The 26478-nt window shown below is 35.4% G+C and overlaps 1 protein-coding gene across 2 annotated transcripts in view; it reads right to left on the reverse strand.

Annotated features, from left to right (window-relative positions):
• The window catches only part of RELN (reelin), a 516825-nt gene that overhangs the window by 273322 nt on the left and 217025 nt on the right, over positions 1–26478 (reverse strand). For both annotated transcript variants that reach the window (XM_073009223.1, XM_007982474.3), the window contains exons 5-7: positions 18994–19026; positions 15401–15479; positions 715–811 (exon numbers count right to left, since the gene is read on the reverse strand). In XM_073009223.1, the coding sequence (XP_072865324.1) occupies positions 715–811; positions 15401–15479; positions 18994–19026 (209 nt within the window). The remainder of the gene's footprint in view (positions 1–714; positions 812–15400; positions 15480–18993; positions 19027–26478) is intronic.

Genomic DNA, 26478 nt, shown 5'->3' on the forward strand with positions numbered 1-26478 from the left:
TTCAAGAAGGTAAAATGAAAGTAGTCTTCATGCCAGAAAGAATTACCAAGTTAACAACAACAACAAAAAAGGCTCATTAGCTGCATGCTGATGGCTAGTAGTTCCACTTCTTTCCATTTTGAATGCTCATGTTTCATTTTACATACGATTTGGCAAGCAAAAGCTACTAATCAATCTAAAGTAAAGGAAAATAATCTGCTTCTAAGTAATTTGACATGAATCAAAAATTTTTAAAAACTGGTTTATTCAGTATGCTCTTTCACTTAAAGAAAAATCCATCAGGTTCTTCTGTGGCTATGAACCAAAGTTTTAAAATAACGTGATAAAACTGAACATCTAACAGTTTTGACTTGCAAGGAGAAAGTAAGGACAATTTTAAGAGCATGGCTTTATAGGAGAACTTAGAAGGTCATAAACTGTTTATTATTTATATTATAGCAAATACTCATATTTTTAAAAAGCCATCTAATCATAGTGATGCTCCATGTTTAATGAGATCCATTGATGCTGACAATTTTATTACTGAATTACTTATTTTTACATCTGAAAATAGGCCATAGAATCGCCCCTCCCAATTTTAAGATATTTGTAATAGGACTCATAAATCATATTCGAATTTTCATCTGAACTTTAAGAGCATAAGAAAAACTTTCGTTGGCAAAAAGCTCAGTAAATACTATAATGGAATAATGTACATAAATAGCACATACTTACCAGTTCTCGTGGACCATATGGTTCACAGAAGGTGACAGCATTGCCATGCATAATCGCACCACACTGTTCTCCAGTCTCACAGTTGTTACATTCAACCCTGCAGGAACACAGAACACATTCCCAGTCTGAGAACTAAGTAGCACATGTGGTTTACTGCTCAGGTAAGAAGAGATGTAATAGTTATTGCTGCTCAGCTCAAATCACCATTTCGAGGAAAGTAGGGGTATTTTGTATTATAATAAGGTTAAGAAGACCTGAAACCAGAAAGACTTGAACATAAATCTCAATTCTTTCAGTTACTTACAGTGGTGGGCAAGTTACTTAACCTTCCAAAGTTTCAGTTCCCTCACCTGTAAACGAGGATAAAAATACTGACCTAAATCCCACATAGTTATTGTGAGGATGAAATGAGAGATTATATATAAAACTCAGAGTACAGAACCAATGTCATAGCAGGCACTTAATGAAAGATGATATTATAATCAATAATTATATAATATATACATGCCCAATACAAGGACTTTGCAAGTATTAAAAATAAGCAGAGTAATATCCACTTACATAAAAACTTGTATCTCTGAAATTAAAAGGTGTTTTATGCATTTTAAACATTTTTCTTTGGAGTTATGGTTAATGTAAATGTTTAAAATGACTGTCCTCAGATAAATCTGCATGTATACATCCCACCATGCTAAAAACAATGAAATCAGATTGCATTTAATCCATGTATTAGTATGATATACACACAAATTCTAATTCAAGCAAATTTTGGATATTGAGCTATTATGCTAACTTTGCAAATAACGTAATTAGCTCCTATCTTTATTACTATAAAATGAAGTGGTTATTAAAATCTTAGGACAGGATCTTAAAACTGAATTTATTCATATCTCTATCAATGAGATTGAATACACAAGGTATGTGTATTCTGGATTTGACCTTGTATATTTACAGTAACATTTACAATTTTCTGCATTGTGACATTTCAACCTATAATCATTACATTCCTAACATGTAGAAAGAAAGAGCTATGTTTCCCCTGTCTGAACCTCAAACCACATGAGAACTGTATTTCATGCAGAAAGAACATTTTCAAAGACTTTCACATTCCAGGTGCCAAACATTGCAGAAAGGGCACTATGCCCTTTGTTTAGGAGATTATTGTATTATGCCCTTTCAGCCGTTAGTGAATTTTAGAGAAAAGGAGTAGAACACCCATCCAAATAGGAAGAAGGCAAAAGTGTGAAAGGAGCCCATAAAGCCAGGAGGCAGAAACACTGCATGTCAAAACTTGGCAAAGAAATCAAAGTTATTCCTCTATGTTTACCACATTGATTAAATGTTATTATTCTAATCTTTTGAGCCACTTTCCCACACAAAAGATCAACAGTGCCAAGTGTTTTTAACATATTTTAGAAAAAACATAAACAAATTTGATACAGAATTTGAAATGTTAGTATCTCATAGCATCACAATTCTTAGGAGATTCAAATCTTCCCTTGGTTACTGTGAAGCAAGACATTAGAAGAGACACAACAGTAGCTTTGTAAGGACAAAATAAACCTGTCTCTTGTTCATCATTTAGGGCATATTCCTTTTGAGCACATTGTATTCCTGAAATATTTGTTGAATGAATAAATGAATATAAGACAATTTCATAAATATAACCATTTTAAAGGTCTGAGGTCTAAATAACTTAGAACAGTGTTTGGCACATAGTAAGCATGAAGTAAGTGTTAGCTATTATTATTGCTAAGAATTTCTTGTGGATTTCCACCATTTTCATCTACTCCAGAACCTTACATGAGGTTTTTTTTTTCCATAGAGACTGTATTATGCGAATGACTTCTTACTACTTTTCTAATTCTTGTGATTGTGATAAAAGTACAGCGAAGTAGCACAAAATTTATAGTAGGCTTCTTACTTTAGTGAGAGATGAAGATTATTTGGCCTCTAAGTCATTGTGAAATGGCTTAAGAGAAACATCAAGTTTGATGGAGAAAAAGGTAAAAGAATGTTCAAACCTCACAATAGCTATCTGCAATTTGTCTCCAGTGACTCTAAACTAAAAGTGTCATTGTTGATGTGAAATTTGAGGCCTGCTGCTTAAATTTCGATAGCAATTATTTTGTCTATAAATATTGCTCAGCAGTTTCTAAATCAACTATATATCAAGAAAATATCTATATATAATATATGTATTATAGGCCCCCTCCTTCCATAGTTTTGCTTAAACAGAATTCAGCTAGAAACTGGATAACTGTATAAAAGTAACGGCCTACAGCCTGGAATTAGAGAACCAGTACTTAGATGACAGATGTTTGATGTCTTTGGACAATCACTTCTATGTAGTAGAATAGCAGGGGTTAAAAAAAAACAACAATAAACACAAGAGAAAAGAAAACAGATACAGCTATTCTTCCCATAGAACTCAACAATCCTCTAGACCCTTCTCTTCTTCATTGTGCTTTAAATCTCCACAAATTTATAATAAATGGAAAAGGGCATTGGTAACCCTGCTGAAGAAACTAAAAGATTTATAATGATCAGATATTACCCACTGTGTGGCTGCCACCTCCAGAAACAATGGCTTCACCAAGGACTGATGGGACAAATCTGTCAGATTTCTGCCAAGGTCTTTTAAATGTCCTTTACTTGAATTTCTCACAGTCTGACTGGGTTTGTCAACATAACTTATTTTAATTTACCCTGAATGTCCATCCCTCTAGGAGGTCAAATTCAACCCTCTCTTAGATGCCAATGGTGTTAGTTATTCATCCATCATTTATTAATTCATTCTTGATTTTAACAAACTTAGGTTGAGGGCTCACAAGCACTGCACTAAGCTTTAGTGATACAAGGACCAAAGAAACACTTGTCTTTTCTTCCAGGAGTGTACATTTCAAATGGAAAGGTAGAGTACAGGTAAACAAAGAGTTACAATAGACGGTGTCAATGCAATGATAGCTATTTATTGCATTGTATGATGTATCAGATACTCAAATGCCTCTTACTCTCTAAGACAGTTATCAGTGTCTTATTTTACTAAGGAGAAGATTTAGCTGCAGAGAAGTTAGGCATTTGCTCAAGGTCACATGGTCGTGAAGTTGCAATTTGAACCTAGAGTTTGTCATCTGGACCTAGAACTTGCTAACTCCAACAGCTGTGACACTTGTCATTGCTCTTCACTCATAACAGGAGCATACACTGGTTGCGATGGTACCTAATGCAGAGACTGGGGAAGTAAGAGAAAGCCTCCAAAGGAGATGGTCCCAGAACTGGTCTTGAATGAGAAATAGGAGTTACTCAAGCAAGGAAGAAAGATGAGTGTGTGATAGGACACATGGAATGCAGAAATTATGACACACAGCTGGACTGTTAGTTCAGTGGGTCAGTATGACTGGAACCACGCTGATCTATGCAGAAAGGCAGCAAAGGATGTGGCTAGAAAGTGGCAACCAGCTCACAAAGGTTTCATGCGCTGTTTACCACGTGATAGGTGCTGATAGAAGCTCTACAAATAATGCCTCAATTAATTGATACAAAATCCTCTCCTTCTATTTTTTGTCTCCACTTAGACAATGCTAGAACTGAGATTTAGAAATATTAAATTACTGTCCAAGGTTACACAGCTAGTCAATTGCAGAACTAATTATTTTGTTTCCAAAGTCATGTGGCAAATCCCTTTTAGAAAAATTACTATAGCAAATTATGGGCTGGAGGTAGACAAGACTGGGGGCTACTAATGTAACTCAAGTAAGATACAATGGTGCCTTGAAATAAGGTGGGATGGAGCAAAGTGGACACCCTCTACTGCTCTATAAAAACCTATTGTAAGCCACATTTGTCATTTTCCACTTCTAATGGCTGCATTAAAAAGAAATGAATTAATTTTGACAAAGTGTTTCATTTAACTCAATATATTCAAATTATATTTTCACATGTAAGTAATATAAAAATTATTAATTACACTGTTTACATTTTTAAATACTGTCTTCAAATTGTGGGGTATATTCTATACTTACAGCACATCTCAATTCAGACTAGCCACATTTCAAGTGCTCCACAGCCATTCGTGACTAGCGTCTACCATGTTGGACAACACAACTCTAGAGAATTAGAGGGCTTAGAAACTGCCTGCTTTCTGGTTACACTCAAAATTGGAGATGATCAGCTGAACTGTCAGAGAAAGGCGATTGACACTGATAGGACAGTTTAGGATCTAGTTGAAATCACGGGAGTGCTTATCTTTAGGGGCCTGGGGATAAGGGAGGATATACAAAGTAAAAAGAGAAAAGGTCCAAGAATGAATCCCTGGGGAACAACCAGATTGCCCGTGGTCTGGTTTCTGGAAAGCTCTAACCATCATCATAATCCTTCAGTGCATATCAATCCAAGTGTATCTCCATTTTCTTCTCCATGATTATTGGTGGTGGGGTTCCTTTCTATGCATATCCTTAACTAATCTGTGCTGCCCATTAAGGTGATCTTCCTAATATTTTTTTCTACCAATAAAGTTAAGTATTGTACAACTACACATATGAATGCCATTATGATAAAGGGAAAGATAAATCATAATTTCATGATGAACACAACGATCCTGATGGAGACCAGGCAAGACAGTACAGAGGGTAACTGGTGGTCATGGCTCCCAAGAAGAGAATAGTGACCCCTGCCAGAAAGATGAGGTGAATTTTAAAAACCTACCGATATAAATAAACATTCAAATTCCAAGAAAAATAATTCCTAGCTCACCCCAGAATTTGAAACAATACTTAAATGTATAAGTGCTCTTTCAGTCCTACCCTCCTCACTTTCTTAGAATGCCTCTGTGTCTAACAATTTAACTTGGTTGAGTGGAGTGAGGTATTTAACCCCCAAAAATGTTCTCTATGAAGACCACAAGTAATCTGAAATTCTACTCTTCCTTTATGGAAAAGTTCTATGAGTTCCTAAGAACTAGGATTTGATTTGCTGGATAATGAGTGGTTCAATTTTCTTTAGGCTCAGTGTAAAACAAAAATAAAAACAAAAACAAAAACTGCTGTTGCTTATTGCGGACATGTAAATCTGTAACCTCACAATTAAATGTTTTCTACTTTCTCATTTTCTCAGGAAAATGTTGGGCTTTGTAAAGTTAGGTAACATACACTTCAGAGATTTGTGGGAAGAAGGAAGTTTTCAATAATCCCAGTTAAACAGACTTCTGTTGTTCAATTTGAAAAGGAATGTGACCTCCCAGCCTAAGGATTATAAATGAATTGCTTCTCTGCCTAATAGTAAAAGTAATACTAAATGTTTCTCTAATCTAAGAATGCTTTTCCCCTTTTATATTTCCCAATATGAAAAACAGAACATAAGAATCTGCCAGATACCTTGGCGTATCATACGGATTGTCCACCTCAAAAATATATTTTGCCATGAACAATATGATTAAAAGACATTTTAAGGGAAATACTAGCAATCCTCAAAAACCTTTGAAAGCTTGAACTTATTAAACCTTCTCTGAACCAATTTATCACATGCTTAGGTTCCATATGAACCTTATCTATTACTTGAGTTTACAGATCATCAAGTGAGAGGGGACTTGAAATATCACCGCATCTCATCACTCCCTTATGATGATGAAAAAGGACTAGAATTCAGGTTGCCTGATTTCTTGTCCAGTATTGTTCCCACTCTGCCTCATGCCGCTAGTGAGGGAAAAATTCCAATTCTATAAAAACAATGTGCATTTCAAGGAATGTTTGTCATTTTTACTGTGAACATTTATTTTGAACATTTACGATAACTTTTCTTAAAAACTGTTTTTTCATTTATAGGATAATTTTTTTTGCTGATAAAAAAGTACAAAAAGTAGAGAGATGAATGGACTACTTCATAAAAAACATTAAGAGTGAATTTACTGGACTAAAGTACATGACAATCAAATTCAGTACCCCTTTGGCTATATATATTCTTAGATAATTCATCACAATCTATTTCATATGTACACTATCTCTTTTTTAACTAATAAAATTATAAAAGAATCAGTAAATATAAAGACAGGTACTTGCTGACCAAAAAAACTAGGATCAAACCATAAACATAAAAGTAAAACAAAAGTTTTGAACCCGGGTTTTGTCTTCCACTGTAACAAGCTCCTTGGCAAATTGCAAGCTTGTTATTTTGGTATTAGTTATCTATTTTTTGCTATTTATTATTCAGGTGACTGTTTTTTTCGAGGGACAAAGAATTACATGCAATGATACCTTTGAATAGTAGAGAGTATACTTCTGAAGATATAACTGGGCTTTCTAATCCTGATTTTTAAATTATTAGGCATGAAAATATGCTCAACCACCATTCATCGGGCACAGAGGAAGATGAGGTGAAATGTCCTTGTAGTCTGGGGTCCCCACAGAGCAGTGACTCAGATGGGCTCTCAGGATGCAGGAAAGCAGAGCAGGATGAATGAGAAAATTGAGCTCCTTTGCACAACCAGAGATTTATGAACGGTTGGTAGTGACATCATCCTGATAACAGTAAACAAATAACTGAAATATTGTTTTCTCAAGAGCAGTCTAACGCCATGACTCATTCTTTTTAGATCATAGTGAAATCACTCAGCCTGTAGTCAGGTACTCTGCTGAAGCAAGTTAATCACCTGGAAACTCACTGACAATCAGTTATCATCAAATTCTCATTTGAGAAACATGTAATTTGTCCTCAAGACCAAGGACATCATATTATCTCTCCATAATGTATTGCCACTGAAGGGGTCAGCTCCACCAGAAGCAATCTGACGTTCTATAAACCTGCATTTCTGAGCCACATTCACCAGCATTTCTGAATGGAGATATTCGGATAATTTTAACTTTTGTTCTGATTATTTAAAGGTTCTTTAAAAATGAAAAAGGAAAAGTTTCTCGTAATTTCCTGACCCAAAGATAATGTGTCTGCAACCCCAAGTACAGATCACACTGCCTGTGCTAACAAGAATCTGAGGTGTGAACTTGCAAAGCAAGGCCAGATCAAGGACTGATGAATTCATCAAAGTAAACGAGATCTTGCCAGCCATTTGGTAGCTGGACTGTCAGCTGACTTATTCCAAGACACCAGAACTCTTTGTACCTTCCATTCAAACCTCAACAATCAAATACTCAACTTCTGACCATATTTTACAATATAGATAATGTTTTATAATAAAGAGGACATGATCATTATACTTCTAAGCAATTTACATGATCATTTTCAAGAAATGAAAGATCAAGCTTATTATTTTTTAAATCCTATTCTCTTTGTAAATGTGGAATCTTTTTAGAGAAACAGCAAGGAAAGTTCATTATATAAGACTGAGAATAATACTACCTTCAACTATGTCATGTCTTTTTTTCTAAGGAGCTAACACATGCTGTAAATGTGAAAATGACAAACTCCATTTATAGCTCATTCTTTCTCATTATTTTTCACTGAGGAAGGTAAGATAACTTTTCTTATTTCACTAGGGAGTTAAAAAATTGATCTGTTCTTCGTTAACAGGTGCGAATGACAAACGTTATTTAGGTTAAAAATAACACCTCTAAAATCTTACTACTGCACACAATATTCTGACCTCCTACTATGGTAAATTGCACTACATGCTGCTTGAAGAAATATTTTCTTACTTGTTTCAAATGTACTTGACATTTAATTCCTTTGAGTGAGCTCTTGTTTTTGTCACCTAAACCAGAAATTAAACAACGAAGTAATAAACCTCTATATTCACACCTTATTTTATTAGTTGGACACCCCCTGGTTAACCTTTCTATTGTAGATGAAACTTTTCCCTGGAGCAATTACATCATGATAGAAAAAGAGGGAAATGAGGGGGAGGAAGCTAGCGAGGAAAGTTAGAGGGGAGTTTTGTAATAAGAGAAAAAGGTTATTAACAAAAGAGAAGAGAAAGTAAGAGAGTAGAAAGCAGTGAACAAATCAAGAGGGAGCAGGTTAGAGAAAAAGCAGAGATTCACACATGATCAAAATAGTGAACCATTAAACTCCAAATATTAAATTATAATTCCATAACCTGAAAATGCACAGATACACTAGAGGTTCTGACAAGGGTATGTCATCAGAGAAAATATTTATTGTGTTTGACTTTTTTTCATCTATTCACCATTTCCTGTAGCCACTTGCTCTTGAGAAAATGAAAGGTTTATGCTCCCTTTCACCAGCACTGTCTTTCCGGCTCACTGCCCATGGGCATGTTGGATACCGAGCACAGTGGAGATACTTTTATTATCCAATTTATTTCTCCCTTGTTTGTTCATCAGTCTTACTTCTTTCTGATTACCTAGAAACTCCACTTACATTGTAGTTCTCACACTTGGCTACTAAATGGAGGAGTCCTCTTTGTTTATTTATTATTTATGGCATGGGGGTTGTCCAAGATACTAATGAACTATAAAGTGGTTTTACTGCTTGCTTGACTTATTTTCGTTTATGGGCTAAGCTATTATTAAATAAAGCTCCAGTTAGAATAATTCACCCATCATCTTGAAATCTCAGTATTTTTATACTCGTTGTTCAGACAATTATTTTTCTCAAAGGAATGTTAGTAAGCCAAATCACCAGTCTTTTTCCTGATTTCATATTAATTGCTCCAAAAAATTGGTATTTTCAAGAGAATACCAGATGCAGCAGAGTCTGTGATTGCTATTTCCCTGGTCCTGTAATACTGTCATTTATATATGAAAATGTAAATATTCTAGTCTTTTCTTGATTCTAGCAATCCAATGCAATGCCAAGCATGGCTTTAGCTTCCTTTGTTGTAAATTGTGGGCCTTTCTGTATCATTATCTAACTGATGGAGGTCTTCTTGTACCACAGGATCTGAAACAACTTTATCTGTGGCTTTCTTGATGTTTCACATCTCTGTTGGCATCACAACCCAGTATCTAAGATGCTATTTCTGAGGAGTAACTCCTGTTCTTCCCTGATCTCTGTCGAGTAGGGCATCTCTGCTATTATTATTGTTCTATCATTGTGCTGGAGGGGAAACATCTGTTGTCATCTAGTTGCCATTTATCACTGTTTTTTTTAATAGTTCTACACTTCCCACTAGAACATCAGAGCCTGGTGATATTAGAGTCTGGATGCCTTCTGTGATCTTCAGAAAATAAGCATTAAAGGGATAACTTAAGTAAAATACAGATCCTCTCTGACTTTGTAATTGCTTAGAGGGTAAAACACTTCTTGAGAATCCATTCATGTTTTAGTTCCTTTGGAGTCTCTCTTTCTCTGTCTCAAGTTATGAATCAGAAATATCTCCTATGTCTTATTTTTTTCATTGTCTTTCTTCTTATTATTGAAATTTTTACTGAGGGAAATTTACACAGAGTGCGATACACAGATCTCAAGTTCTAAAAATGCATCCATCTACATAATCCACATCCCCTCACGATATACAACATAATCATCACACCACAGAGGTGCCTCATGCCCTTTCTAGGTCAACTCTCTGTCCCTAAAACAACTACTGATCTTATTTCTATCATGTTAATTTTGCCTAATCTGGATTTCATAGAACTCTTGGGTCTGGCATCTCTCCTTCCTTCCTTTTTCTTTTCTTTTCTTTTCTTTTTTTTTTTTTTTTTTTTTTTTGAGACAGAGTCTCTATCACCAGGCTGGAGTGCAGTGGCGTGACCTCAGCTCACTGCAACCTCCACCTTCCGGGTTCAAGTGATTCTCCTGCCTCAGCCTCCCAAGTAGCACTACGGGTGCACGCCACCATGCCCAGCTGATTTTGGTATTTTTAATAGAGATGGGGTTTCACCACATTGGCCAGGACGGTCTTGATCTCTTGACCTCGTGATCCACCCGCCTCAGCCTCCTAAAGTGCTGGGATTACAGGCGTGAACCATTGCACCTGGCGTGGCATCTTTTCATTCAACATAAAATTTTTGAGATTCATCCATGTCGTTGCAACTGTCAATAATTCATTCCTTTTTATTGCTGAATGGTAATAGTATTCAATTGTGTGGACATATCACTGTGTATCCATCCTCCAGTTGATGAACATCTGGGATGGTTCTAGTTTTTGGCTCTTAGGTATATTTATTTTTCAAAAAATCAAGATTTTCCCCATTCACATAAAATACTGGCAGTGTTTATATTACAATGCAATAATTTAATTCATAAAAGAATCTATATATATGTAGTCGATGTTCAATAGTAGCTGCATAAGTAAAGTGTTAATAAAATAAAATGTATTTGTGGTCCCTTACATTCTCCTGAATTTAGTTATATGAGGTTTTTCTTCCCATTTTGTTGGGGGAGGTTTTGGAGGGTTGTTGCTGTATGACAAAGGCACTATTGATGCCCCCTCTCATCAGTAGTGCAGATACATTGAACACACGTGTTAACAGCACTGGTAAAGTGGTATTCATTCATTTGTGTTCTCCCTCATCCTCTTGGGTTCAATGGCACATTGGAATTGATGCAATTCGTGTTGAGCTCCAGAGGTATAGCTGCTTGTGGTTCAGGATAAAGTGTAGAAGCTTCATTCTCATCAAGACTGAGCTGCCATTATATTCACATGAAGGGATTTTGTTACTCTCTTCCCTTAAAACTTTACTTCTCATCTCTCATTCAAACAAGTCAATCAGAAGCCACTGGGGGAGTGGGGATGTGCAGGGCCACTTCCCTAGCAGAGCCCCAGAGAGATCTAGGAGGCAAAGAGTAGAAGGAATCTATGCTCTGCATCTGAGGGAGGCAGAAGGACCAGAGTTGCACAATTGCACACCAGAGTACAGCACAGAAAAGATGCCCATGGCCCAGGACTGGGAACAGCAGAACAGTCTCCATGCCCTCAGGCTGGGCTCAAAACAGAACCACTGCTTGGTAACAGTGGTGAGGACAGGGACAAAGCCGGGCTGTGTGGACTAGTCACCAGACTAGGTGAGATGACTCAAGATTCAGTGGATATCTGCAGGAACGGATAGATGGCTGGGGACCAGAGGTGCGTCCTCATTCTATCTTCTGCCTTTGCACTAGTAAGACACCTGACATTAAGCTCAAAAACCAAAAAAAAAAAAAAAAAAAAAAAAAAAAAAAAAAAAAAAATAGAAGATGACAAGCCAGAGTTGACTGAAATTAGGTTTCCACCAACATAGCAGGAGGAGGACAATATAAAGAAATTAGGCTGGGTTATGGAAGAATAAAGAAAGTTTTATTTCTCTGATACTCAAGTTTCTGGATAGAATTCATAACTGCTACACCCATAAACAACTTCCAGAGGGACTCACAGAAACTATTACCCAAAGTTGTTGACCCTGGAGAAAGAATATAGGTCTAGTGTGGGAAGGAGGCTTATTTTTAATGCTTATATTTTTGGATTATTTGAACTTTTAACCACATAAATTTTTAAATTTTAAAATAATTTCAAATATTCAAACTGAACAGATAGTACATTCAATATTGAGCTGACATAAAAGTTTCTCATTTCTATTCCAACTGCCATAAAAAACTTGGAAGAGTAACTTACCTGTTACCTTCATTCATAATAATATCACTTTATGTTCTTCATTTTTTATGTACAGTACATGAGATAAACTTGAATATTAAAGAGTTATGTGAAATACAATTAAAAGTTGAATTCATTAGGTAAAGTTAATGGAAGTAAATACATTGTGAGCGTTTTAACTTTTAAACTGACCTACCTCTCTAAGATTGTACAGACATAACTAGTTTCTTAATTTCTCTTTTGCTTAACAATAAGAAGTACAGAGTAAATAATTCATATAAAGCTTTGAGAATCCCATGGGAGAAATATGTTCTTATAAGTGGCACAGTTTTTCTTTTGAGGGAACTTATTCGGTGGTGTATTGATTATGGGAATTTGGCTCAATGCAGCATACCCAGGCACTTTGCTTCTATCTGGTGGTGTGTGGCAGTGGCAGAGGGACCGTGTTGGCCACAAGGATTCTATTTTCCACACTGTTACAAAGCTCCACTGGGTTTCTAATTCTTTTCTGGGGTAAAGAGAATCAAAGACAATGTTATAAGGGACAAAACTCATGTGACAAAACATGTAGCAAGAAAATAGAAGCTCTGGGAGAGTTAAAACTGCCTATCAGTTTCCAAAACAAAGTAGGGCTTTGTTAGTTTATTGGAAATATTTCATGGGGATGTCTGATTTTACTAGATGCTTGTTTCTGACTTTAGGATGTTTACATTGGCTTCTAAGGGGTTCAAGACATCTAACACTGTATTTTTCCCTCTTTTATGATTCTGCTGTAATGCTATTTTGATCTATATATATTCCATAGATTTTATAATATAAATATATTTAATTTGGCATTTGTTTTTTATGAAAATGCAGGGAAAGGAAGACTTGGGGACTCAGTTAAATAAATTAGCTTAAAATTATTTTAATAATAACAATGTTCTCATCATGTCCGGGCTTAGAAGAGACAAACAGTCCAATGTACAAATACATCACAAGAGAAAGAAAAGGAGGATGGGAGGGAAGAAGGAAGAAAAGGAGGGTGAGCGGAAGTAAAAGTAGGAGAGAGAAAGAGAAGAGGGAGGAAAGGGAAAGGGAGAGGAAGAGAGGAAAGAGAGAGAAAGGGAAGGAAAAAGACAGGGAAGGAGGGAAAGAGAGGAAGGGAGAGAGGAAACTGACGTGTATTGAGCACCTAAATACACTAGACCTCTTCATACTGAAACGTTAACACAATGCTGCAAGTATTCGCCTGCTTTTACTGCACAGAAACAGAGCTCACAGAGGTGAAGCAGCTTTTTGCGTTTCTCAAGGTATTCATTTGGCAAGTGGCATGGTCAAGAGTTAAGCCAGGGTAGTCTGATATCAGGGGCTCTGCCGCCTTTTGTTTAACAGAACAGTCATCTGTCAAATAATGACGGTTTCACCGTTCCCTACTCCCACAGTTTTTGTTTTGTTTTGTTTTGTTTTGTTTTGTATCTTAAAGAGGCTAAATGAAGGAGACTGTGGGCAATAAGGGATAAAGTAAAATTACTCCGAAGCATATCTGATAAAATGCAGAAGGACTCAGCTTTTAAAGATAAAAAAGAATTGTTTTAAAAAGTAGGAAAAAACTTTTTTTAAAAAAAGGTAGGAAAAACCATAGCTTAAGTAAAAGAGACATAAAATCCATAACTTTGGTCAAGAAAGCATCTATCAGATCAGTCATGAAAATGGGTGAAGAAAAATCAATCACACGTTATTGATTTAAAAAACAGTCACATTTTGTATTTGTCAAGAAAACTCACTGAAGAAAATGAATTAGCTTGACACAAATGCATTTGCCCTGAAAGAAAAAAATCATATGATAACATCTATATTAATGGAATATAAAAAAGCAAAATGTCAGAAGTAAAAAACTTTTTCTGGGTAAAGTGGTACTTAGAAAGGTTTTTTTCTTGGCTTATTAATAAAGATTTTCAATTTACTTTAAGAAAATTTATATTTAGGGAAGCAGAGTTCTATTGACAAACTGTTTCTTTAAGTGGCATATAAATTATAAGACTTTATGACTAGACTTTCTGGCTAGCCTGAAAATATTTTTTTCTATATTTATACTATCTGGATCTATATTTCTTTCTAGAAAAGAAAGAAAAGTTTCTTGTGTAATACTGAAGCCTCAACACTCTACCTATATGTCATATTCAACTCTCAGGTCAAAGGCAACTTTCTCCAACAAACTCCCACCAGAGTCATCTCTCCTTCCTTTGGAATTCCTCTAGTATGTTGTCTGTTCCCCTCGGTCACATTTAAGGATTTCTATCCTGTACTACAAGCTTTTTAAAGATGTGGTCTTAGTCTTCTCTATTGAACCATTCATTACTTGAGAGAATCATACCTCTTATTAATTACTATAAAAATAAAATGATTATTGCTAAATATTTGTTAAAAAGTGAAAATAAGACAGAAATGAATATCACATGCTGACATTCGAGGATGAAATGATTATTTTCTTTTTAGCCTTATTATACTGCTTGAACTTAGTTTACATTAGAGTTTCTAATTTATCTTGAACTCTTCTGTCCAAACAAAAAGCATTTAGCATAACAGAAAATCCAAATTCAGATATTGTTCCAAATGATGCAGACTGATTTTCATTGTAACTCTGGGTCAATAGATCTATTTCTTCAAAGTCAGCAAAAATGCAACAAATTGCCAACAAATTGAGGCATCCATTTATGTATTAGACAAGTTTTTAATGAGTGAGTTTTGGTTCATTATTTATTTGCCCTCAAAAATCCCACAGAGTTATACTTAAACAGCTTTTGAAGGAGAGACTGGAGTATACATAATGAGTTGACCTAATAATTTAGAAATTATTTGGAAGTATGACTCAAATCATTTGCCATTTCAGATAAACCATTTCCCTTCTTTGCTAGGCATAAATGAAATTATTAGACATATAATAGCATAATATTTTCTATGTAAGGATATTGCAAAACCGAAAAAAAAAATCTAACCACACCCATGGCTTTGAGGAGCTCCCAGATTCAGTTCCTAGAGAAGTCAAATAATAGACATTATATGCAGTCTACATTAAGCCCAGTTCTATAGCTTAACAAGTCTCACTGATACCTTAGCACTAAAGATCAATTTAATTTTAAGTAACTGCTCCTTAAGGGAGCAGTCAGCATCATTTGTTGCATTAAGCAAACCAAAGTGAGGAATGTTTCTGTAACTTACCATATATTTGGATTTAATTGCAGTTGGTGGTAGGAGTCAAAGTCATCTCGCAGGATAATGCTGTCACTATGTATTTCAGCTACAAGAAAAAGGAAGTATTTAGGAAAGAAATATACTACAACAGTATATTTAGCTAAACATAAGTGTCAACATGCTGTATTTATGAAGAATAATGTATTTTAAAACTAAATTTTAAATGAGCAGTTGATTATATTTGCTTTGTCCCTCAAACTACTAAGGGACAAGGGTAAACAGCTCTGCAGTTTAGACACCTAGAAGCTGGGAAAACCAAAGACCCCAAAAGGAAACCTATGAAGCTGTCGCCAGGCAGGGGAGGCAGGAAGGCCAAATTCAACACCAACCTACAAGGAGAGGCTATACGGGACTTGTCTTCCATCAGTATGGCTTGGCTGTGTCCCTACCCAAATTTCATCTTGAATTGTAGTTCCCATAATTCCCATGTATCGTAGAAGGGACCCGGTGGGAGGTAACAGAATCATGGGGGCAGTTACTCTCATGCTGTTCTCGTGATAGTGAGATCTCACAAGATTTGATGGTTTTTGTTTTCATTTTTGTTTTTGTTTTGAGTCAGAGTCTCACTCTGTTGCCCAGGCTGGAGTGCAGTGGCACGATCTCGATCTCGGCTCACTGCAACCTTTGCCTCCTGGGTTCAAGCAATTCTTCTGTTTCAGCCTCCCGAGTAGCTGGGATTACAGGTGTCCACTACCACGCCTGGCTAATTTTTATATTTTTAGTACTGACGGGGTTTCGCCATGTTGGTCAGGCTGGGTCTTGAACTCCTGACCTCAGGTGATCCACTCGCCTCGGCCTCCCAAAGTGCTGGGGTTACAGGCTTGCGCCACCATGCCCGGCTGAGATTTGATGGTTTTATAAGGGACATTTCCCTCTTTTGCTCGGCACTTCTTGCTGCCACCATGTGAAGAAAGACGTGTTTGCTTCCCCTTCTGCCATAATTGTAAGTTTCCTAAGGCCTTCCCAGCCATGCTGAATTGTGAGTCAATTAAACCTCTTTCCTTTATAAATTACCCAGTCTTGGGTATGTCTTTATTAGCAGCATGAGAATGAACTAATATACCCATATTTCAACATATACCCATCCATGGCTTCCAAGAGATTGCCCAGACAGTGTCAGTGTCTAACTCACTTTAAAGCATGGAATTGGATAGAACATTCTGGCTATTCATTGTCAGCTAAAATTGCTGTAATCTACTGATCCATTTTTTCTTCCCTTTCCCCCTATCCTTCTTGCCCTGGCTTGCTTTCTCTCCTTCCCTATATTCACTCATCTTTTATTCAAAGTTTTTAAATTTGTTAACTTTTTTTCTCTTTCAGAACTGCAAAAGAGAATTTATCTATATGAATAAGTAAAATTCCTAAATAAAATCAATTTAGAAGTCAGGAGGAATGCCAGGAAGCCATACATGGTTTTAAATATATTATCATTACACATTTGAGATATATTGAATATCTATTTTTAAGTTCTAGAAGAACTTCAGGCATGTCAAGCACGATATTTTCATCAACTGTAGAGTTCATATTTTCGCTGAATAGATGATGAATAAGTAAAATCACTTTCATGGCCAGTTACAATGTAAGTGTGCTCATTTTAAAGGTTGTGTGAGAAATGATAATTATTTCTATTCATGTTGTAAAAATTAATTTAGTACTTTAACAATGCTCTCATCTGATTCATGGTTTGCTTAGGAAGTTTGTTTCAGCTACTATAACTTCTTTGGGTCTTGACAATTTTGAAGTAGCTAACAGACTATCTTTTGGAAAAATTAAAATAATATTATCTGATTAACAAAAATCTCTCATAACTTTTTCTTTTAAAGGTGATACTTTATTTTTTTTAGGCTCCTCAAATGTAATTCTCTGAACTCACTGGGCAATTAAAATCACTTCCCAATATCAGGAATCATACTTTCACATTCTCTTTGGTGACATTCCCAACCCATGGCAGTCCTTGCCTCCTTTATACCAGGTATGCCAGCAGGCAAGCACATAATGAAGTCATGGAAACCAGTGAATCAGCATGTACTGAGAGGACTGGATGCTCAGACTCGAAGCCCTAGGCATGAGAACAGGGAGAATATGGATATACACTGGAGAGAACGCTGTGATGTATTCTGTGCATGGAGTGATTTAATGATTCCTCTGAGCGATGAGATGCAGTGCCTCAGATGCCTACAGGGTACAGCTCTCTCAGATACCCAATCTGGGCGAGACTCGGCTGGGCCACTGCGGGTCACCAGCCTGTCTTGGCTGCCAGAAGGCATGCTTCTAAGCACTTGCATTTGTCTGCCAAGTAAGAGGAGCCCCAAGCTGTAGCATTACATAAAAGTAGAGCTTCTCAAGGCAGATTTTCCAAAGAGGAAAAATAAATTAATTGGGTTTATAGGTTGAAAGGAAAAGCCCAAGAGACAAATAACTGACCTATCTGGAAAGTCCCATGGTGAGAGACATTTGAAAAGGCTGCAACCAGCTAGGATGATTTCTTTTTATTCTTATTAAATACTACAGTGTAGGAAATTGCTTTTAAAATAAGTCTTCACTGACACAAATGAGAAAATTAATGCTTAAAGATCACTTGCTTTCTAGAGACTTTTTTATTTACAAAGGCAATGGGTAAGCCTCACTGGATACCTGCTTGTGTATTGATTTACTTCCAAACACCACTATACTATTTACCATACACTTTATGAACACAAAATCATTTAATCCTTATATCAACCCTGTGAGGTAGGTACTATTCTTAATTCTACTTTGCAGATGAGAAAACTGAGGCACAGAGAGGTTAAGTAACTTGCTCAATATTATGTAGCTAGCAAGTGGTAAAAGTGAGATAAACCCAGGTAGTTTGGTTCCAGAATCTGTGATCCTAACCAGTACACACCCTGTCTCAAGAACTGTGGGCCACTAAGAGCATGACATTATGAAAAATCCATGGTGCCATTTTAAGAAGGAGGTATTTATTTAAACAGTCTCATTTCAATTTTTTTTTTAAGAAACAGGATCTTGCTCTGCTGCCCAGGTTGGAGGACAGTGTCTCAATCATAGCTCACTGCGGCCTTGAAATCCTGGTTTAAATGATCCTCCCATGTCAGCCCCCAAAGTAGCTTAGGACTCCAGGTGCACGCCACTACACTGACTAATTTTTAACATTCGTTTGGTACAGATCTCAAATCCTAAATGACTTCAATTCTTCCATATTCATGGCTTCTTAGTCACTAGCTCTATGCTCTAATATTTATGATGGGCATCTAGTATTATAAGAGACTCGGGAAAATTGAGCATTAGAATGCAAAAGCTTACACTAAATAGGATCTCAGGGCTGAGGGTACTAACAGGTGCGAAAGTTCCTGCATGAGCCCCCCGCTGGGCAACATGAACATTTCCTCAAGGAGGTTCTGTATTCAAGTATAATCTGTATCCAAGTCTAATTTCAGTGAATGATCAGCGACCAGAAAGGACAGCTTCCTCACCTCTATAAAATCTGCTCACATAGCCAGAAGAGCCTAACAAGTAGATCAGGTACTAAGGTTAATGACATCAGAGTCTTAAACACTTACCTAGATGTGGGTGCACAGTGGCCTCTGTTGGAGCTGAATCAAGAGAGGAAAGAAGACAGACAACTGATCAGGAATGAAAGCAAAATCCAGTAATAAACACTCACAATACAGTTACAAAACTTAGGTCACATTAAGCAAATCAAATGGCTACAGACTTTTTCATCTTTTTAGGAGTTTCTAGAACTCTTGAAAAAATAGAACACAATAAATTTAATGATCTTGTATTTTGTGCCAACGCTTATTGGTTAAATCAGAGAAGAGTTTCACAAAGATTCACTGAATCGTTGACTCTAATTAAAGATTTTCTTGAAACAAAAGGAATACTTGCCAATTAATCAATAATGAATAACAAAACCCTGGCACAATGATATACATTCTGTCACTAGTATCACAGTGCATATGAACAAGCCAAATCTGAAGCTTCAAGGAAAACAAGGGTTTATTTGCAAACTAGCTGGAAAAGGAGGAAAATTTATGTTGAAATTGAAACTTTGAAAATACAAATTAATAATGGTTTTACACACGAATTTCCTAACGTGAACTGTGTCTCCAGAAGATTTTAACTGCAATTTCCAGTATCTTCTAAATTGTCTGCAAAAACCTACAAGAAAAATTTGAAGAATGCCTTGTTGATGTTAATTATTTTAGACTTGCTTTTCAATTTATGCAATATTTCTGTGAATTCCATGTTAATAATACTATGCTGACACAAGAATAATACTTGGATATAGTTTTGAAACTGATGTTTTTGCATTAAAGGTAAATCAGCTCTTCTAATAAAAACGAAATCATTTGTAAAGGTAGATCTGGACATTAAAGGAAAATGATTTTTTGATATTCAATTCAGTTACTGGAAGATCTTTAAGTAGGTAAGAAACACCTGGGTATGTGGATCTACTTTTCAACTGTCAATTTTATGAACTCTTAATACAAGCCCAATATTGCTTAAGATGTGCTATAAGTGTAAGTTACATACTATATTTTGGAGATTTAGTATAAAAAATGTAAAATATCTCATTAGTAGTTTTAAATTGACCACATTATATCAAAATGTTTAATATTTTACATATTCTGTTAATAAAATACATTATTAAATTAATTTCATCTATTTCTTTCCAGTTTTTAGATGTAGCTACTAGAATATTTCAAATTGCACATGGGGCTTACATTATACTTCTATTACACAGTGCTGAACTACAGCTAGGAGGGACATTTGCACTGTATATCAATTAGGAAATCATTATCAAGTAGGAGGGGTGGAGTTACAAAAGGAAGACCGAGTCACTCAGAGAGAACATAAGGTATAAAGAGAGAAGTGAGGCTGAGAGCAGCAGCTAATGCCTATAATCCCAGCACTTTGGGAGGCTGAGGCAAGAGGATTACTCGCAGCCAAGAGTTCAAGATCAGGATGGGCAATATAGTAAGATACCTCGTCTCTACAAAAAAACATTAAAAATTAGTTGGGCATGGTGGTGTAGCCTGAAGTCCTAGCTACTCAGGAGGCTGAGGCAGGAGGATCACCTGAGGCCAGGTGTTTGAGGATGCAGTGAGCTAAAAATGCACCATCACACTCCAGCCTAAGCAAGAGAGTGAGACCCTGTCTCTAAATACATAATAAAAAGAAAGAAGTGAAATGTGGAGTCAAATGTATATTTAACGGACAGGTGGAAGAAGACGAGCTAGCAAAGGTGACTGAGTAAAAGTGCATTCCATTAAGGAAATAAGAAAAAGAAAGAGTTTTAAGAGCTAAGAGAGTTGAAGGAGAGGCCAAAATAATCTTAATAAAGCTGATATCTATGAAGAACATCCTGCTAGTAAGGCACTGTGCTAAGGAGTGTCTATAGATGAACTCAGGGATTTTGGCCTCAGAGTCTAGACTCAACTACTGTGCAAACTGCTCTTTCTAGAAGGTTAGTTGCAAAGGTGAGAAATGAGATCTTATTTGGAGATGAGGACCAAAGGGTTTTTTTTGTTTTGTTTCTTAAGATATGATAGTTTACCATGCCTAATGTTAGCTATATTGCAAAAGGGATTCTCTGTATTCATGTTTAAAGTGTTAAGAAGAAAGGAAAAACACCTGTCTACACAATATGGAACTTCAAATTATTTCACAGGTTTTGAAATAAATTGGTTAAATTAAATGTAGGAAAAGTTATGACAATTATTAATTAGAAATATTTACCATGCAATACAATGGTTAGATATGTATAACAAAATATCTGCAGAAATATTGTGCCTACTTTACATTAAATGACTTTGGTGACTAAGGCCTCAACCCAATAAAGGGAATAAGTTATAAAATGTTTTACTTTAAATTGTTTATTCAAATGGACATCTACCTTTGCTAAATTATTTGGGCACATGGGAGCTTTCACTGAAACAACTACATCACATTTTAGAAAGACCCACTGAGTCAGAATCTCTGAGGGTGGAGTCTCGGAAGTTGTATTTTTTAAAACCTCCTTGACTGATTCTGACGGAAAGCCAGATTTAAAATTCACAGGTTTAAACAACACAATCCACTGCTTATTTTTATAGCATGCTGAACTGTTCTCTGTGTTAAGTACTTATCTTGCTCTGAAGAAGACATAGGCTCCTCAAAAGCAGAAAATGTGTCCACCCAAGACATCAGCCAAAGCTGGTAATAGTGTCTCAATAAATAATAAATTGATTTGAAAGCTACTTCTTAGTTGTAATATATTTTATGATATTTCAGAAAATAATTGAAGATCCAAACCTTTAAAAAATGACAGAATAGACACATAACATTGTCCAAAAGTCCTTTATTATAAGTGGTCTGGGGAGCTTCAACACCCAGTCAGTATTTACCTGGATTTAATTTAACTCAACACATTTACATCATATTATAAATCACTACTTAGGAAGATTTGTTTTAATATATTTTAACAAAAATGTCCACTCTCTGAGATAACTAAACATTATTTCCTCAAAAAGAGAAACATGTTTAATATGCAAAACTTAATGAAAGGAAAAGTACAAATTTTTTTGAGAAAGATTCATACATATGTAGTTTAAAAATGGGCCAAAAGCTAGTAAAGTACTGCGCCTGGAAGTTTATTTTAATCATTTCTCAATAAGTGACCATATCAATATAGTTTTACGTAGTCTAAACAAATTTTCTAAGCCTATAGGAAGTTCACTATCTTTTCACTTTTACTGAGGTAAATGCACCACAGAAAAATTAAATTAGCCTGAGGAAGAACGATATAGTTCAACATTATTTAGTATACTCCCATTTGGATAGTACCTGACTTGCCTCATACTAGTGACTATGAGTGAATTATTAAGTTCTTATATTATGTGAACTTGGCATAAAGGCCTTTACTCTTTCCTTTATTAAATGTAAAATGCGTGCTTGCTAGACAGGTCCTCATTTGTCAACTGTCCAAGTGCTTACCTAATGGCAATCTCGAAGTCTACCTTTCCTATTCCTCTGCCATTGAACTAGCTCTAGATTGAATCATTGAATTTTTCTAGATTGCTGGTATGTTTTTATCTCAACATTTTATTGGTCTGTTACTGATTTTCTGCCTCTCCCAGGACCCTAGAATGCCCTACCCCACCTTGCATCTTGCCCAGTTTCTCAGCTCCTTTGAATCTAAAATTGCATGATTAAAATCTAGCAATGACATAAAATTGTCAAACGGCTTAAACTAGGGAGTTTTCGTTTCTGAGGATAAGAAACAACAGAAATGTTCTTAAAGAAGTAGGTTTTGGTTTTGGAGAAAGAATAGGATGGAATACACCTTTAACAGAAGTGTAAAAGATATCACAATTTCTTCCAGGTATTTCTGTGAAGAAGAAGATCAGGTCAGATGACCAAAGGTGTGCACAGAGGAAGATGCACGAGGGATGGTGCTACTTGTCAGAGGACACTAAATTGAAGAGAGAGGAACATAGGCTGGAGTCGTGTACCCAGAGAGATCACTGTGGGGAAGCTTCATAATATGGTCCTATTTTAGTTTCATTGGTGAGACCCATGAAACTGTATGTAGAGGCTGGAAGGAACTTACGGAAAGATAAATGATTTAATAAGGAATCAAGTATTTGTATAAATCAAACTGAATTCCTACATTTTTTCAGAAGTGAATATTTTTTCCATAAGGTAGGATGCTCAACTAGGAATGAATGTTCAGCTGGGATGAATCTAGGAATATCTAATTCTGTTAAGAGTTCCCTGCTATAAATTGCATGTGAATGTATTTGTGTTTCAATGAACTTTAAATCTCATTCAGAATAACCATACATCTCTGTAATCTGTATCCAGAAATACAATGCCATTGAAATTCACAAACATTACAGAAACTATATCCTTTGTAAAGCTTCATCATGTTCAAATAACTAGACTGAATTGGAAATTGACCTTAGGTATATCATGATAACTTAAAGAGTAAGCCAAATGTCCTCAGACTGAATTAACTTACTTAAAACCACAGATAAAATATAAAAAGTTACACAGGTAAGTTAAAATGAAGGTTCTACTTTGCCTACAAAACAAGTAATAGCAAGCCAACAGAATGGAGGAATTACAATAGAATCTCATTAAAATCACCAGGTTTTCTAAAAGCTTTTTTTCCAGCAAGGGATTCAGAATGAAAGCCTAGCCTACTTTGACTTGTTTTTAGTTGAAAAAGCCAAACTTCTTTAAAACTATAAATACAAATTGGTAGCAATTTTTACTAGGAAAGTACTGATAAATGAGAATCTACTTAATTTCATAAGTCAAATCCCTCTTGAGAGCAGAGCAGTTAAATGAGAAAAAAATGAAACTTTAAGGTTTTCAGCATAATACAATCTTTTCATACTAGATAAGTAAACAAATGTTCTTATGAGTGTCAAAACCACTCATAAATGTGTACTTATGATTTCTTTTCCAGATTCTTTTTGATGTTTGTGATAGTGCCATTTAACAGTTATTTGTCCTCCAAATTCTCTCTCCAGTGGGGCCTATCCAGATGATGTTTTGGAAAAATACAAAGATTTAGATCAGCAATGATATACTTCAGCAACATTCTAAGTCTTTCCTTAGCCAAGCATTTTCCTAGATGCTTGAGTACTATTAAGTGACCTGAAGATTACATATGTATTTTACTAAGATTTCACAGACTATGCAAAGAGGACAAAAATAGATTTTTAAAATTAATAAGCTTAAACATGCTAAGAATAAAAGTAAACAATCATTGTTTTTGGAAGGTACTTCAAAGATTGAAAAAAATAGATTGCTTATATAACTTCTTTTTTAAAAAATTCAATTGTACTGTTCTTGAAATGATTTATCACCATAAGTTAGCAAAAGAAAGAGACTGGAACTGCCTTGAATGAACACAAGAACTCTGTACTAATGCAGATTTGATAAAGATAATTATTCAAAAAATAGTGAGGGTGAACGATTATTACATGGAACAGCCATGGAAAGACCCAGTTCATAAGATAAGCAATTCACATCACAAGGCTTGATTGAGCCTAACATGAAAGCAAGTAAATTCAGTACCAAAAGTTTCAAAGGAATAACATGCTTCTTGGTCTCTTTAAACAAGGTTACTATTTTTTCACTTAAAATGAAAGCAGAAAAAGTGCATGCAGATACTTTTTTGAATAAATGATGGAAAGCTCTTAGCTCATATATGTTAACATGTCTCTGTGTTGGAGACAGTTCTAGTCAGAAGAGTTGTAGGTCTTTTCCCAAGGAATATCTTTGGGAAAGGTGAAAAATTATCTTTAAAAACTCACTATTCTCACTCAGTGTGAATTAATCTGACCTTCATCGCAGTATGAGAAGAACCACTTTTTACTCACTTTTTAAATTTTAAAGTGCAACTAATGTATTGCTTGTCATTAGACAGACTTACTTTGTGAACATTACTTTAATTTACTAAATGTATTTTTGTCTCCAAAATTACCTCCAATTATTTAGCGCATCTCACAGATTATGAGTGGCTTATCTTTATGACAGTTTCTCTTGCATTAGCATCAGCTAAGCTTTGCAGACAGAAATGAAAGTTAGAACATCTCTGTAAACTAAAACAGGCAGCAAATATCTCCACATTAGCTTCTGTGACTACATTTGGTTATTGGTGCTCACAGTCATACTTTTCTTAATAACATTTTAATAGTTTAAACTATTGTGCCTCTCAAAATAAATATTATAAACGTGGATCCTTAGATGGTATCTCCATATTAAATTGAAGCCTAAATTCCTCCCATCATCAATTCAATTTGTCCAGGAGACAAATTACATGCTAAAAGTTAAAAAAAAAAAAAGCTTCATTTCTTAAGAAGCATTTCTGTGCATATGCTCTTTCAAAAGTTGAACCCGCCAGAATCTCATAGATCACAGCAGCCTGAAGTAGGCATATTAGAAAGAATGAGGTCGTGTTTAATTCCCCCAAAGGTTATTTTCTTGACAGATGTGTTTTTTTCTTTCAACTGACTTATTTTGAATGGAAATTTTAAAGTAATCATCTGACTCCAAATTATAGTAGTACTAATAAATTTCAGCCAACTTGTTGAACAAATTACTCAGTGCAAAGAATGGAGATGTAAATATGTGGAGCAGAAAAACGAAAAGATGCCTAAAAATGAATTGAGGAGGCGGTAAATGAGCTTTGAGGTAATATTATTGATTACTTAAAAAAAAAGCCTTTGGGTCAGACAAGCATTATATATAGATGGCAAGCAATTCTTCCAAATACAGGTATTATGTTACAGGGACTATATCTCCTGAATCATTTTAGAATTCAAAGGCCCTAGGTAGTTTTGCCTCAGGTATCTCCTCACCTAATTTGAAATTCAAATGTATTAAACTTCCAAAGCTAAATATGACAAATTAGACATGGGCTCTGAAGTTAGCATTTAATGAGCTATGAACCTAGACTTTCATCTCCCCAGGAATAATTTCTTTATTACTTTTTGTATTTTATTGCAATAAAGCACCATTTGACCTTCAAGTATGATAATTAAGCTTCCAAAAATGTTATAAATTTAGAGTGAAAACAGTTCTCCCTGTGTTCAGGAACATGCTTATGATCAGTATAAAAGATTACTTAATATTCAGAGACAGCTAAATTATACACAGAACCAGCAATATTAGGGATTATTTTTCTCTTCCTTCTCTTTCTGATTTTCCACCTCAACTTGTGTCTCATAACAATTTATCATCTTTCATATTCTAAAATAAATGAAATAGGAGCAAAATGAAAATATATCTTTATAACCTGCAACTGGGAGATAGAGAACTCTTTCAGGTAAGATTCCAATAGGAGCTGTAAATAATGGGGCCTTAAACATTAAAAATTATGGCTCACTGTCTTACCATGCTCCTCATGTCCCCACCTTTTCTGGGGAGATATCCATACATTTTTCAAAAATTTGCTTATGATATAAATAAAAGTTTTAAGTGAAAAATCAGAATGCAAAACAGTATCATTTGAATTGTTGGTACATTTTTATTTTTATATTTATTTA

This window comes from Chlorocebus sabaeus, chromosome 21 (assembly GCF_047675955.1).
Source record: "Chlorocebus sabaeus isolate Y175 chromosome 21, mChlSab1.0.hap1, whole genome shotgun sequence".
Taxonomy (NCBI): Eukaryota; Metazoa; Chordata; class Mammalia; order Primates; family Cercopithecidae; genus Chlorocebus; species Chlorocebus sabaeus.